General features: G+C 38.2%; 2 protein-coding genes across 2 annotated transcripts in view; both read left to right on the forward strand.

Annotated features, from left to right (window-relative positions):
- Positions 1-15,565, forward strand: part of LOC106080829 (uncharacterized) — a 47,040-nt gene that overhangs the window by 12,078 nt on the left and 19,397 nt on the right. The window contains exons 3-9 of the mRNA XM_059364740.1: positions 2,735-3,744; positions 3,804-4,083; positions 7,695-8,018; positions 8,498-8,688; positions 8,895-9,959; positions 15,277-15,370; positions 15,443-15,512. Of these exons, the coding sequence (XP_059220723.1) occupies positions 2,735-3,744; positions 3,804-4,083; positions 7,695-8,018; positions 8,498-8,688; positions 8,895-9,959; positions 15,277-15,370; positions 15,443-15,512 (3,034 nt within the window). The remainder of the gene's footprint in view (positions 1-2,734; positions 3,745-3,803; positions 4,084-7,694; positions 8,019-8,497; positions 8,689-8,894; positions 9,960-15,276; positions 15,371-15,442; positions 15,513-15,565) is intronic.
- LOC106095367 (sterol carrier protein 2) lies at positions 7,034-10,120 on the forward strand. The gene is made up of 4 exons (XM_013262600.2): positions 7,034-7,274; positions 7,695-8,018; positions 8,498-8,688; positions 8,895-10,120. The coding sequence occupies exons 1-4, from the start codon at positions 7,230-7,232 to the stop codon at positions 9,961-9,963; spliced, it is 1,629 nt and encodes a 542-aa protein (XP_013118054.1). The 5' UTR covers positions 7,034-7,229; the 3' UTR covers positions 9,964-10,120.

Here is a 15,565-nt window from a genome sequence, read left to right on the forward strand (position 1 = left end):
TTTTTTAAATAAAAAATGCTTGCGATACTTTTGAGGTATTTTCCTTAGATAAACGTCAATTTATTGACCAGAGAGTGAAAAGGCTAGAAGGGGGAGCCAATCGCCGTATACGTGTCTCTGGACAGCCATCACAAATTACCGTGCAATGCCATGGCATCAGATTGTACGTACCGCATTGGCCCGATGGAGTCTCTCATCGGCAAGGGCTGCCGCCTCAGTGTACAATACACTGCTACAACAACCGTGCACGAAGCTATGAATGTCATCCGTGGCGCCAAGTCGCTGGTCCTAGACAGAATCTCTACACATATGCTGAAGAATCTGAATCTGCCTGGAGTCAAGTACCATACAACTGTCCTCAGCCTATCTGAACACTATTATAGTACCCGATGTTTGGCAGATGGGCAGTCTGATCCAGCTGCTGAAACCTGGAAAGGACACAAGCAAGGGGGAGTCGTACAAGCCGATCTCCCTTCTCTCATCAGTAGCCAAGACGCATGAGAGACTACTCCTCCCGCTTCTCTCGTTGGACAATTTCCATACGCCGAGCATCAGCATTCATTCGGAAGGCTGCATAGGACTATAACTGCTTTACATTCCATCACCGTGTACAAAAGTACACTTGTTGTGCTGACAAACAAACCTTTTACTAACCATCTAATGCTTCTGGATATTGTGGCTAGAAAAATTGCTGTAACCATTGCTGTGAGGCTAAGGGAGCTTTCTATTTGTTCATGTGGCGGTCTACGGACACTTTGTTATGCTTGAAGATATCTGTATCCGTTCACAATTGGCAAACTAATTTGCACCAATTTATTCTAATTCCACTGTGCGTCACTTGTTTAACTGCCCAGCTAGACCCACTCAATCTTCCCTCCTTAAAAAATTCAAAGGAGCGGTGTTGGTTTCACCGTAGATTCCCGATGAGGATGATTCCATCAAAATACTTAAGAAACCGATAATTGCTCTTTTCTTTTTCCAAATAATTCTGCAAATATTGCCCTATTTGTTGAGTTTTCTGTACCTGAATACTAGCAACTTTTTGGTCCATTTTGCCGTTAGCTTTTGTATTTTCATGTAACGGGTGCTTTTCATAAAACAGCTGACCTTTACAAAACATCTGTTCAAATTTGCAAATTTCTGCTGGCAAAAAAAGTCCCAGTAGAAATTTGCTGGTCTCTATTTTCTAACTGTCAAAATTTACTCTTTTTTACCCTCTCTTCTGCTGGCAAATAAAGTACGCGAACGACTTCCAGTAAAAATTTGTGCAAATTTGCACAAATTTCTGAGTTCCCGAAAACAGATAGTACCAGCCTTTATAGACTTCAACAGGAACTGAATTGCGTTGCATAGTAGTTGTAGTAGTACATATTAGTTGAGTCTTCTTCTTATATGAGTTTACATTGAATATGCTTATCGAATGGTTAACTTATAAACCGTAGACTTATATTTGTCTTCTTCTAACATACAGTGGATAATGTGAAAGCTACATGTTAAATGGGATAGAAAATGTGTTCAGACGCGATATGGCAATAGCAGGAACAAGGCTGGCTACCGGCCTTTTCAATAGCTAACAGAGCTAATGGTCTATTACAAAATAATATCTTTTGGCTGGTACTTTGTTCGTTTTTCGCGGCATTTTTTAGTGATTACTTTTTTTAGAGAATAGAATTTGAAGAAAAATAGCATTCTGATTTTATTCATATTTCATTCTCATTACTAAAGGAAAAAGTATTATGTTATCATTAAGACTCTTGTAGTGCTTCAAAAAAGTAACTGTGAAAAATATGTTTTCACCTGTGTAAAATGAATATAGTACCAGTCTTTAAAGAATTGCGTTGTATGTTACTGGTTTATTTGATAGGCCTTGAAGTTATAGCTGGCAAGCTATCGATAATCCCAACATTCGATATTTTTCATAATAAACATCGGGAGATCGATTTATTTCAATGCACAGACCGAATAAAAACAAATCATTGCACAAAATTTTAGAACAATCGTAATGTATCTTATACGATGCATTCAGTGTCAGATCGTTTATTTTTGTTCAATTTTGCAAAAAACAGAAATTTGCCGATAGCATCGATAGGAAAAATGATCGACTCAGAGAAAAAATTGAATATCGATAGTGCCATCCATATTTTGCCAGCTCTTCTTGAAGGGCAACGGATGAAAAATGTGGCATATTGAGGTCTGTGAACTGTACAAAATTATATATCAAACTAAACTTGTCTATTGCATTGATCTCACAGTACTCACACTCAAAATGTCTGTATGATTGGATAGAAACTACAAGGCCCATTTCATATAAATCAATTCTCCGATTGGACTTTGTGATCCTTTGAACCAAAGTTCTCCCAAATCGAATCAAAATTATTCGATTTGGTTGATCTTCGGTTTGTAAAGTGTACTTATGCTCCCTCATATACCACATAGGGTCCACATAGATCCCTAGCTAGATCTATAACCACATCAACCCTCCTAGTTCACTTCTTAAACACGAAGAAGCCACAATTTTCTCCGATTTGGTTCAAATTCGATATAGCCATGCGTTTGGTCTAGAATAGACCATTAAGTGATCAGTTTTTTGATTTAGTAAATGGTAAATTTTTCATCGGATTTTGACAAATATAAAAAAAAATACATCAATAGGAATGCAAAGTTCGATCCGGCCGAACTTAAACTTTTTTTTAGATCGATTCTATTTTAAATATATATAATTTTTTTCTTCCAGTTTTTTGAAAATCGCAGATTTTACAATCACTTCTTGGAATTTTTTATGCTCTATGAATGGGGTAAAGAAGCTTGCAATCATACCCTGCGTTCGGAGGCTCTGCAGAAAGTCTTGCGTAATAAAGTTCGCTATGATGTGATCTTGTTGGAACAATTCAACTCGGATTGCATGATGGGAGTAGCCTATATGTTGCAGGCCCCAGTGATAGCTCTCAGCAGTTGTGCCATGATGCCTTGGCATTACGAGCGTATGAGTATGCCCATAATACCTTCCTACATACCTGCTCTGTTCATGGGACAGTCCGAAGAGATGACTTTTGGTGGGCGCATAGCAAATTGGATCTCATTCCATGGCTTGAATGCCATGTATAATATGTTCTCAATACCAGCTGCAGATGCATTGGTTCGGTATAAATTTGGTCATGATTTGCCGTCGGTGGGTGAACTGGTGAAGGAGACCTCCATGATGTTTGTCAATCAACATTTTTCATTGAGCGGTGCTAAACCATTGCCACCATCTGTGCTTGAACTGGGTGGAGTTCATATTCAGAAGTCGAAGCCCTTAGATGTTGACCTACAACGTTTCTTAGACAATGCAGACCATGGAGTGGTCTTCATAAGTTGGGGATCCATGATCAGAGCTGAAACTTTACCTGCCGCAAAGCGTGATGCTATAGTCAAGGCTGCCAAACGTCTGAAACAGCGAGTCATCTGGAAATGGGAAAATGATACCTTGACCAATAAACCCGACAACATGTTCATAAGCAAATGGCTGCCGCAAAGAGACATCTTGTGTCATCCTAATGTTAAGGTATTCATGACGCATGCAGGTCTAATGGGCAGCTCGGAGGCAGCATATTGTGGTGTACCTGTGGTGGCCACTCCCATGTATGGAGACCAGTTCCTGAATGCTGCTGCCATGAAACAACGTGGCATGGGTGTTGTCCTCCACTATGAGGACATTGAGGAGAACAATGTCATTAAGGCCATCAAGAAAGTATTGGAGAAGCAGTAAGTGTTTACTTTCAATTTGCTTAGTCCCCAAACTCTATTGTTATTCTAATCCGCAGATATTTTGACAATGCCAAAATGGTGGCGTATGGTTTCAAGCATAGGCCAGAGACTGCCCTACAATCGGCTGTTTGGTGGGTCGAATATGTGGCCAATACAGAAGGTGGACCTCTACTCCAGTCCAAGGCCAAACATTTGTCACGCTTCACGTACTACTCCCTGGATGTGTATATGATATTTGGATTAATTGGTCTCATCTCTATGATAACATGGGGTGTTCTTATGCACAAAATACGCCAAAGTGCAAAACGCAACAAAGCAAACAAAGTAAAATCAAACTAGGTCTGTTAATAAACAACTGCCCTCCAAACTCTTCCAAAAGTGTTTTGTGATAAATTCGCTCGATTTACATGTGAATATTTTCTAAGTTTATTTGGAAATCACTTTCTATATTTTATTTTTATTTCCGCAAGCCGGATTTATACATACATAAAAGCAAAATGGTTTGTAGCATAATTAGTACAAGAGCATATGAAGCTGTATTACGGAGTTTGAATATGGGTTAAAACAAACATATCAACTTCCCATCCCAGTGGGTTTTCAGACAACGTTTGTAATGTAGTGCATCTTGCAAACCCTGTCATATCTACCTTGGAATGCGTTGGGTAATAACATTTCTATAAACTAAGAGGAACCTCAATTCATATTAAACCATAAAAGAAGATCCAGAGATAGGCACACCCTTTTTTGCGTTTTGCGAATTCGAAAACCGGAACAGGCCTGTACATTTTAGTAGTGGCACAGGAAGATCCTGATTAAGTCTTTTTTTTATTCAAATCCAGAAACTGCTTCATATGTATATACGATTTTTATTTTTGTTAACTATTTTCTTAGTACCTAGTATTAAATAATTAGAAAAACAAATACAGGACATTTTATTTGGACCTACAATGTACGAGCGTGTTTTTATAAAATAAAAGAAATAGAACTTTTAAAATGGTTCAATGTATTTCGGTTTTTCATTTGGTACAATTTCCGCTTAGAATAATAGTCATGCACACTTTGGATTTGTCACTTAAAATGACGTATTTTCTTCCCTTGACATATGAGTAGAGATGGGCTAAAGGCGTATTTATATTCAAATTTATTCAAATTTCATCAAAATCGGATGAAAATTGCTCATTTTATGAGATCAATACTCCATATCGGGAGATCGGTATATGTGGCGGCTATATCCAAATATGGTCCGATCTGGACCATATTCAACGAAAGTGTTAATAGGGCTACCAGAACTCGCTGTGCCAAATTTCATCCAAATCATTTTATAGGCTAATTACACTATGTCGGGAGATCGGTCTATATGGCAAGTATATCCAAATATGGTCCGATCTGGACATTTTGACAGGAGTGGGTAAGGACACATTTGACAGGAGTGGGTAATTGTATACCAGAACACACTGTGCCAAATTTCATCGAATTCGGGTAATAAATGGATCTTTTATGGCCTCAATACCATATATCGGGAGATCGGGCGGTCGGTCTAAGGGCAGCTTTATCCAAATATAGTCCGATCGGAGCCGCACTTCACAGAATTCACTGTTCCAAATTTCATCGAAATTGGATAATAAATGACCAATTTATTGCCTCAAGACTTAAAGTCTGGAGATCATTCTATATAGCGGCTAAATATAACTAAAATCCGATTTTATGAGATCAGAAAGTCAGGTTTACAAACAAAGAATTCGAAATCATAAAAAATTTTTTAAAAAATGTTTTTATACCCAAGATTTCTGCAAAATTATAAATACAAAGCTTTTGGGTTTAAATGGGTAAATACCCAGGTATTTACCCAATTTACCGGGTAAATACCTTCTGGATATTTACCCATCGCCCATCTCTGCAAATGAGTTGGTTTGGATGAATAAAGCGAAGGGACATTCAACCACATTTGTGTGTGATTAAAATAGTCACAATCACAAATTCTTTATAGCGAGGTTCAAGACAGATCGAGTGAAGAGCATGGTGGAATGTAAAGACACCAGACACATGAGATAAAAGATGCTAGTCTGACATAAGTTCATTTTGTCCAACTTTTATGCATACAAATTTGGATGCCCGATTACAAGATTCTTCAGGCTCTGAATACTACAGAGTGAGTTATTTTGTTGTTGGAGCAGAGTGAGTTATAACGAGACAATGCGCATAAGACCCAATGTGCGTTAAAGGTTGGCCCACTCACCGAATAGACCCTTAGGCGTGGGGAGTATCGCATAGGCGTTTTCTCGCTACCTTCTTCTATTTCTCCATCTTATGTAGGAACTTACACTTTTTATGCGAATACTTGAGATGCAGAAGAAGGACGGCTTCATAGCCCAATAACATTAGGTATATGAGGTTCTGGAGCAAAATGGGCCCAGTAGAAGCATTTGGAACCCAAAAAAAAAAACTGAAAAAATGTTTGTTCTTAAGTATCGGCCATAAACATATGTAGGTTTATAGAAGATGGGATTCAAATTATACCGATTTGGATCTGACACCTAAAGGCTGGGCTAAACTGTATATTACGGGGTAGTTCGCAAAAAAGTAATTTTTTTTGCATACCCTCTAATTTTGAGTCCGTTTTTGGGGCTCGGGCCCGTGGACCCCCACTACGGAGAGAAGTAGTCCAACCCATGCAATTTGGGTATGAAATGAAGGGTATAGATTAGTAGATGACGAATATGCAAACAAAGGTCCAAATTTTGTTGGGCAACTGCTCCTACCTGAAAATGAATATATCTTGCTGACAACGCAATTGAACTAGGGTTGCCATCCGCCATCAACCCATTCGTTTATATATATATATATATATATATATATATATATATATATATATATATATATATATATATATATATATACAACACTATATTGAGTACATTTTGTGTATGTTACTAGTTCGCACCATTTTTCGTTGCTTGTGTGTGTTATGGTTCTTAACTTTAATACACCGACACAACCAAAACTCGTTGACAGATAGTGGACTTCGCGAGAAAAAAATTTTACTCAGCTGTTTAGGGTACACTATCTGGTAATTATGTCATGTTTTTTAGTAAAAATTTACATCGAGTGACAATTTGTCCAAATTTACCCAACATGCCCAATTTTGCGATTTATTTACATTTGCTACAGCATGCTTGTGTGATGTTACGCCATGTTTGTGTATTTGAACGATAAATTTGACAGATTAAGCCATAACCCACACAGTGTTGCATTTGTTGTTGTTTATGTGTTGGTCAATTACCTCTGCCCTGTAGTCATTCCTCAAATCTCGCATCTTTATCAGTCAGTTAGTTAACTCTCCAAAAGTCTTAAAGTTTTTAACTAGGCAATCGCTGTTTCTTGTTCATTTGCAAACAAGTGTTTCAACACATCACAACAAGGAAGAGGAGAGGGCAAATTCAATCACATTCCAACGAAACATTCTTTACCAAAAATAATTCAAAATGGTCAAAACTCGTGTATATGTCGTTGGTGTTGGTATGACCAAAGTAAGTACGAAGATCCCAAAACCCCAGTGCACTTACCACCCCTTTATGTACACCATACGAGCAACACTGTAGCCGATGAAAAATGGAAGTGCAAAAATTTTAATGTGATATGAACTTTGATCGGCTGTAAAAAAATTGCAGTTGTATCTAGCAAACTTATTGGAAGTGGCTTAATAATAACTTTGGGGCCAAAATTGGTGAAAGGTCACAAAGATAAAAACATGATAACAAGTTTGTCATCAATAATGCGTAAAAGATTATCAATATTGAGCCAGTGATTGTCACGGCCTATCTCTCAAGTCATGTAGATTAATCTTATCTAAAGAATCCAGATGATTTGAAAGTTAAAGGCTAATGGTCAATGTTCATATGACTTTCTTTTATTGAATTTTAATGTAATTGCGTTTTTTATCTTTGCAGTTTGAAAAACCCGGTCGCCGTTCTGATGTTGACTATCCCGATTTTGCCAAGGAAGCCATTACAAAAGCTCTGGCCGATGCCAAAATCTCTTACAATGAAGTGCAACAAGCTACTGTCGGTTATGTGTATGGTGACTCCACGTCTGGACAACGTGCCTTGTATGAAGTGGGTATGACCGGCATTCCAGTGTTCAATGTGAACAACAATTGTTCCACCGGTTCCAGTGCTTTGTATTTGGGCAAACAAATCATTGAGTCTGGAAATGCCGACTGTGTATTGGCTTTCGGTTTTGAGAAAATGGAACGCGGTTCGTTGTCGGCTAAGGTAGGTAAAACTCATATCAATTTAACATCAACTTTAAAAAGGTAAGGAAATTATAGATTGCCTTCGTCTCGGAATGTAATAAGGTATAAGACAGTATTCCCGCACAGGAAATAATGGGATCACGGTAGAGTAGAGGGAGTTCCGGTTAGTGAGCTTTACCTTTACTCAGTTGCAACAGATTGCAGTACAGTAGTCCAGAATGACAAAGAAGACTGTCTTACGAGAATCCCTTTCCCCTGGGGAAGCCATTGTTTCGTTACCAGAGATATTCTATTCGCTTTCAAATGCTTTTATTTTTTTGCCTTTGTTGCGTTTGGCTTTATTCTTTTCAAATAAATTTGGGCCATTCTTGATACTCTCGCCTTATCTGCGTTTTATACAAATGATGTTCTAAAACATATTTATTCTAATAATCATTAGAAATGCTATGCGAAATCATTGATGTAGTAATGTCTTATGAACTACTATATTCTTTTTAGTACTTCGATCGTGCCAATCCCATGGAACACCACATTTCAATTATGTCGGAATTGGCTGAAATTGGACCTGGCCCTATGGCTGCTCAAATCTTTGGCAATGCCGGTAAGGAACATATGAAGAAATATGGCACAAAACCCGAACACTTTGGCAAAATTGCTTGGAAAAATCACAAACACTCGGTTAACAATCCGTAAGTAGAGCATTATCTAAAGATACAAAATCCAATGCAAATCTTGTATTGGTATTAAAGTCCAATCTATTATTATGTCGGCTGCTTGGTTATCTTATCATGCACCACAGTATGTATGCCCCTGACTACACAAAAACAGAGCATTCTAGTGTTTTGAATGGTGTTTTGATATTTAAATTTTATAATGACTTTCCTATTTTCCATAGCTACTCCCAATTCCGTGATGAATATACTTTGGAACAAATCATGAAATCACCCACTGTTGTCGAGGGTGTTCTAACCAAGCTGCAATGCTGTCCCACTTCTGATGGTGCTGGTGCTGCTATTTTGGCTTCGGAAGCCTTTGTACATCGTTTTGGTTTGGAGGCACAGGCTGTTGAAATTGTTGGCATGGAAATGGCCTCAGATCCCGAGTCTACCTTCAAGGACAGATCGCTTATGAAAATTGCCGGTTATGATATGACCAAGATGGCTGCACAACGTCTTTTTGGCAAATGTGGCTACAAACCCACTGATGTTCAGGTTGTTGAATTGCACGATTGCTTCTCAGCCAATGAATTGATCACCTATGAAGCTTTGGGCCTCTGCCCAGAGGGTGGAGCAGGAGAAATGATTGATCGTGGCGACAATACCTATGGTGGCAAATATGTCATTAACCCCAGCGGTGGTCTGATCTCTAAGGGTCATCCTTTGGGTGCTACCGGTTTGGCTCAATGTGCCGAAATGTGCTGGCAATTGCGTGGTTTGGCTGAAAAACGTCAAGTCAAGGACTGCAAATTGGCTTTGCAGCATAACTTGGGCTTGGGTGGTGCCGTAGTTGTAACCCTTTATCGTTTGGGCTTCCCTACTGCTGCCGGTGTGAAATACAACCTAACATCGGCCACCCACCCTGATGGAGAAGGCTTCAAAGTGACACCTCTTTTGAAGTTGCTGGAACAGGCCATGCAGGAAGATCAAGATAATCTCATCGAAAAGGTTCGTGCAATTTATGGCTTCAAGGTAACCAATGGCCCTGGCGGCCAAATCGGCTTCTGGACAATTAACGCCAAAGAGGGCAAGGGCAAAATCACCTACAATGGCAAGGAAAAATGCGATGTTACCTTTGTTATTTCCGATGAAGATGTCACCGAATTGATGACCGGCAAATTGCCCCCACAAAAGGCCTTCTTCCAAGGCAAGGTCAAGATACAAGGCAACATGGGCTTGGCCATGAAATTAATGGATTTGCAACGTTCCGCACAAGGCCGCATTGATGCTTTGCGTGCCAAATTGTAAATTGCTGTTATTGTAAAATGTATTTTTGTTTATATCTTTTTAAATGTTTATGATGATGTGAATAAGTTGCTCGTGGACGAGGTGAAAGTGTATTTAGAATATAAGAACGTTTATTTTTATATAACCTAGACTTTTAAATAAAACAAAATAAATTAAACTTGTGTATAGGTATGAAAATGTGTTTGCTCTATAGACAAGATGGAGTTAAGAAATGGGCGGATGTGTTGTACTTTTTGGGAAGAGCACTAGACATAAAAGGAAAAACTTCTTGACAACTGCAGCCACACTAATAGTTCACAGTCCACCTGTTGACCTCATATATCCAAAAGATGAAGTATATTTTCTTGAAATTACGAAAAATACCTATTTTGTTTGTTTGTTTGAATACTATTTACTATTAGGGGTAACATCTCATAAATATTTGCAAACTTACATAAGTAAAGGGTGATTTTTTTGAGGTTAGGATTTTCATGCATTAGTATTTGACAGATCACGTGGGATTTCAGACATGGTGTCAAAGAGAAAGATGCTCAGTATGCTTTGACATTTCATCATGAATAGACTTACTAACGAGCAACGCTTGAAAATCATTGAAATTTATTACCAAAATCAGTGTTCGGTTCGAAATGTGTTCATTCACCGTAACGTTGCGTCCAACAGCATCTTTGAAAAAATACGGTCCAATGATTCCACCAGCGTACAAACCACACCAAACAGTGCATTTTTCGGGATGCATGGGCAGTTCTTGAACGGCTTCTGGTTGCTCTTCACTCCAAATGCGGCAATTTTGCTTATTTACGTAGCCATTCAACCAGAAATGAGCCTCATCGCTGAACAAAATTTGTCAAAATTTGAACACATTTCGAACCGAACACTGATTTTGGTAATAAAATTCAATGATTTGCAAGCGTTGCTCGTTAGTAAGTCTATTCATGATGAAATGTCAAAGCATACTGAGCATCTTTCTCTTTGACACCATGTCTGAAATCCCACGTGATCTGTCAAATACTAATGCATGAAAATCCTAACCTCAAAAAAATCACCCTTTACATATATCTTCCATTTACCTTTCACATGTACACACCTACTTCCACATCGATCCGCGAAGAATCCTAACGGTCTATATTTGTTTGCCACATTGGCAAAGCGATCACACCAGCCAAATAAGAGAGGCAAAATTTATCAACTCCGCGAAGAATCCTAACGGTTCATAAGTTTTTGCCACATTGGCAAAGCGATCACACCAGCCAAATAAGAGAGGCAACATTTGTCAACTCCGCGAAAATCCTAACGGTCCATATGCTTTTGCCACATTGGCAAAGCGATCACACCAGCCAAATAAGAGACGCGAATTTGTTATAGGTAGATATGGACCTATAATTTATAAGTGAGTAAAAAAATAATTTTGCACAAGTGTTGTTATTAAAACTTTGTTTTGCTTATTTGAATGCGGCCCAAGTTAAAACGTGTCGCAAGACTAACTCTGCCATGTTTAGAAGAACAGACTCGATGACGTCATTGAAGAGTGCCTTATTCCCCCTGGCTTAAGAATAGCGACCACCCTACTCATTTCCATATTTCGTGTATTAGTAATGTGGAGATGGAAAAATTGAGAGTATACATACTTCAGCTTTAAACATGCTATTACACAATATGTATAGCAAAGAGCATAGAAATAACAGGAATTTATGGGTCGATTATGGATGGCAACCTTAGTTAAATTGCGTTGCCAGTTGACAAATTTGCATTGCGGATGGCAACTTTCAACTTTGCCAAGTTGTCGTGTCAGTTGCTAAAAATGGGATATTTCGGCAACCACTTTTTTGTAGTTGCTCTGTTGTTTTTATTAGTAAATATGCAGTGAAATTAAAAAGAAAATAAATTGTTTTGTGTTCAAATTGTTTGTTTATTACACATCTCCACAAATCAACAATTCTTGATGTTCGAAAAAATTGGGGCAAACCTAAATGCAAAAAAAAACATAGCCGCGTACTTTCGAAGAATAATTGAGTGTGAAAAGCTTTTTAAGCTAAGAAAAAATGAAACTGGCGGGCAATAAAAGATAAAAAAACGAATCACAGGACGTCGGCTAGCGGCAAAGAGGAGAAATAGCAGAGAAATGTTTGTGCTTTCAAAATTTAACAGCAAATGTCATAGATGTCGGTAATTATTTTATTTTTCTTCAAAGCAAGCAGGTCTGCCAAAAAAAAGTTTGAAAAAATCAAATTTATAGCAAAAAGAAAAAAAATAAAAAAAAGAAAGATGCACATATTGGAAGTAAAAAGTGACGAAACCCTATATACATACGTGCATTCAACCATAGTTTCCTTTCCGAGAAAGAAAATAATGGATATTTAGAAAATGCAAACGACGCAAACAGCATGCCATTGAGAGCAGAAATCTGCTTACGGCATGTTCTTAGATAATTCTCATTTATCTATAATCACAAGCGCCAACAACGAGTCTATGTGCGAAGTTCAAATTCTTCTTTATCTATATATAACTTATCTATGTGTATAGTCATATGTATTTTTAAAGATAGCAACTCTGAAAGTTGTACACACCGTGTTATACGAACGAAAAATTTAATATGAAAAAAAAAAATTCGAATAAATATGCAGCTCTTACGATTAAAGCGAAATCTTATTTCGATCTTATTTCATCGTACATACATGCATACATATGTATGTCTATAGAAAAAAATACCATACATATCAGAAAATATGCCGATTAGAGCGCGCTCTATTGGTATTTGAAGTGCATTAGAAGTCTAATAAATACATGAAGTGACATTCTGCTCCAATTTGTGTTCATTGCTGTCACGGGAAGCTTGGCTGCGAGCTACCATAGATTGCGGATAGTAGCGGTATCGAGCGGAGAGTCTCAGTGAGAGGTCTGGCAGCACCGGCTCTAACGCAAGTACTGAGTGCCAATGATGCTCCATCTGACAAAGCGAGTTATTGGCGCCTTTAAATAATCAATGGACATCCTGTTCCTACGGAGATCGGTCCTTTGAACCGGAACGAGCTTGCTCACTCAAAGCAGCTTGACGAGGATCGCCACCTCCACATGAAAATGTGGCTACAACAACAACAACAATGCACGGACGTGGTGTGGGATATGTTGCAAACGGGCATGACAGCATGTCTGCTCCGATGGTAGTACAGCATACTGTCACATATGTTGGCCTCCAGTCATTTTACTCACTACACCTTTCCAAGGTGGAGTGGATGGGGTTCTGACATACCCGTTCATGTATGTAGGTTTTGTTGTTGTTATATCCACATTTGTTTGTGGAGGTAGCGATGATACTCGTCAGGCAAATTAGCTTGTTCCGGTACAAGGACCTATTGCCGCGTAACGTTATGACCATTGGCTATCAATCAAGTCCTTCATCGGCAAGAGCTCCCGCCTCAGTGTACAACACACTGCTACAACAACAACAACAACCATTGGCTATTCCCGACATGGGATAGCTGTGAGCACCACACAGGCTGGAACATTGAGGTCTGATCTGTGTGGTGTTCATTGCTGTCACGAGAAGCTTAGCTGCAAGCTACCGGTCGCGTCCACAGGTTGCGGATAGTGGAATGTTCCATATGGAGCAGCTGCAACTGCAGCCGCGGACAATCGGCGGCATCGAATGCAAATTTGGCTACAACAACAAGAAATGTAGGCCGCATAATAAAGGAATATCCTATGCTGAAAATTTTGAACTTTTCGCTAATTTTTTACATTAAGAGCTCAACTTGAAAAGCCGTTTGGAATTTCGTTTTCATTTCACAAAAGCAAATTTCTTTCAATTTATTTTCGAAGGTTTTGTCGTTTCATATCGTACAACATTGAGTGAAGGTATACTAACTTCATTACTCTGTTCGTAACAGTCGACTGTTGAAAGAATGCATCTTTCGATTGGAAAAAAATATCCATTCCAAATTTTGCACAAACATTTCTTGTTGATGTTGCAAATTTGCTTACGAACATCCCTTGAAGGAACGCGGGCTAACTTCTCATATATCGATGAGTGCTGTCCGATTCAAGTTTAAACTTATTGATAAGCCAAGTCCGAACGGCGTACTGCAGTGCGACACCTCGTTTGGGGAGAAGTTTTTGCAATACAAATGTCGCCAACATTAGGAGTGAATAACCACCGCTGAACATTTTCTGATGTTATCGCCAGGATTCAAACCCATGCGTTCAGCGTCAAAGACGGACATGCTTACATCTGCGCTACGGTGACACAAAACCTACCACATTTTATTACCTAAAAGACTTTGTAAGCGATATCTTAATTTGTTTGATTTCATGTGTTTACTCTCAGTGAAAGGGTTGATTTGGACTTATTTATTCTACAGTATTACGACTCTTTACACACTAAAGATTTTTTGTAGATTATAGGGATTTTGCCTGCCTTTTTTAAATTTCTTAAGAGAAAATTTTTTTAAATAAAATTTTAAATACTATGTCAGAATGACCATATTGATCATTCTCGTATTATATTGAGGTTTGGTTTTCCTTATGTTGAGCGGAGCGACTGTCACAATCTGAGCAGTTGTTATCGTTGCTGGACTCTAATGAGTATTGGTTTTTTTCAACATGAACAATTGTCATTTCTCTGGTCGTGTATTTGACCGATGATGAGTGTATCTGCCCGCTGTATACAGTACAGAATCAGAGTCTGGAATTTTGATTAATCTCAGAACCAGTCACTAGCAATTGGGGCAGTTTTTGAGGAATTTTCTCTCACAGCACTAAAAATGTGGAAGACCACATCAGAAGTAGTACTAAGACAGCAGCAGCAGACTAGAGCCACTGAAGCATCCATCTATCGAGACGATAAGGATTACAAAATCGGCCTTCTCGGGATTGAGAGATTTAGTTGAATTTTTTTTCCTAAACCATTTTAGCTTTTTTGCATCAAATATAACAATTAAAACTCTCTTAAGTACAACTACTTTATTATTATTTATTTATGGCCTTATAACCTAATTAAATATTTTTTGTGTATTTTTTTTTTGTTTGTTTAAACGCTATGCCAATTTTCTTCTTCTCCTGTTCTTATGGGGATAGGTGAGACAATATGATGTGTTTATATGTGTGTGTGTGTGCTGCTTTATTTGATTGTAAGTTGTTCTCCCTCTTTGTTTTGCTCTAAATTAATATGTGTTAATTACATATACATGTGTACGTGTGTGTGTGTTTAAGTGTATGTGTAATATAATAATTATGCAACTATTTAATTTAACTTCAGTAATTGTTAAAAAATTATTTGTTTTGATTTGTTTTTTTTTCTTTGTTGTTTTGTTCTACAAGAGTGCAAAGTGCCGTTGCCGGTTGGGGATGTTGTGGCCTGCCATGTGTTGGCATGCCATGCCACAAACTCCAAATCTCCAAGTTGAATGGAGTGGTTAGTTTAGCTTTAACTCATCAATAAAAACAGCGCAATTAAAAACGTAAAAATAACAATTGCCCATCATAGATTTATCAAGAATGTAACATTATTGTGTTCTTTGCATTTGCTTTGGGAGAGGCAGAGGCAGAGGGAGAGGGTTTGATAATGATGGAGGGAGTGAGCTTAAAGGAATTTACAGAAAACTGGTCT

Source organism: Stomoxys calcitrans, chromosome 3 (assembly GCF_963082655.1).
Source record: "Stomoxys calcitrans chromosome 3, idStoCalc2.1, whole genome shotgun sequence".
Classification (NCBI taxonomy): Eukaryota; Metazoa; Arthropoda; class Insecta; order Diptera; family Muscidae; genus Stomoxys; species Stomoxys calcitrans.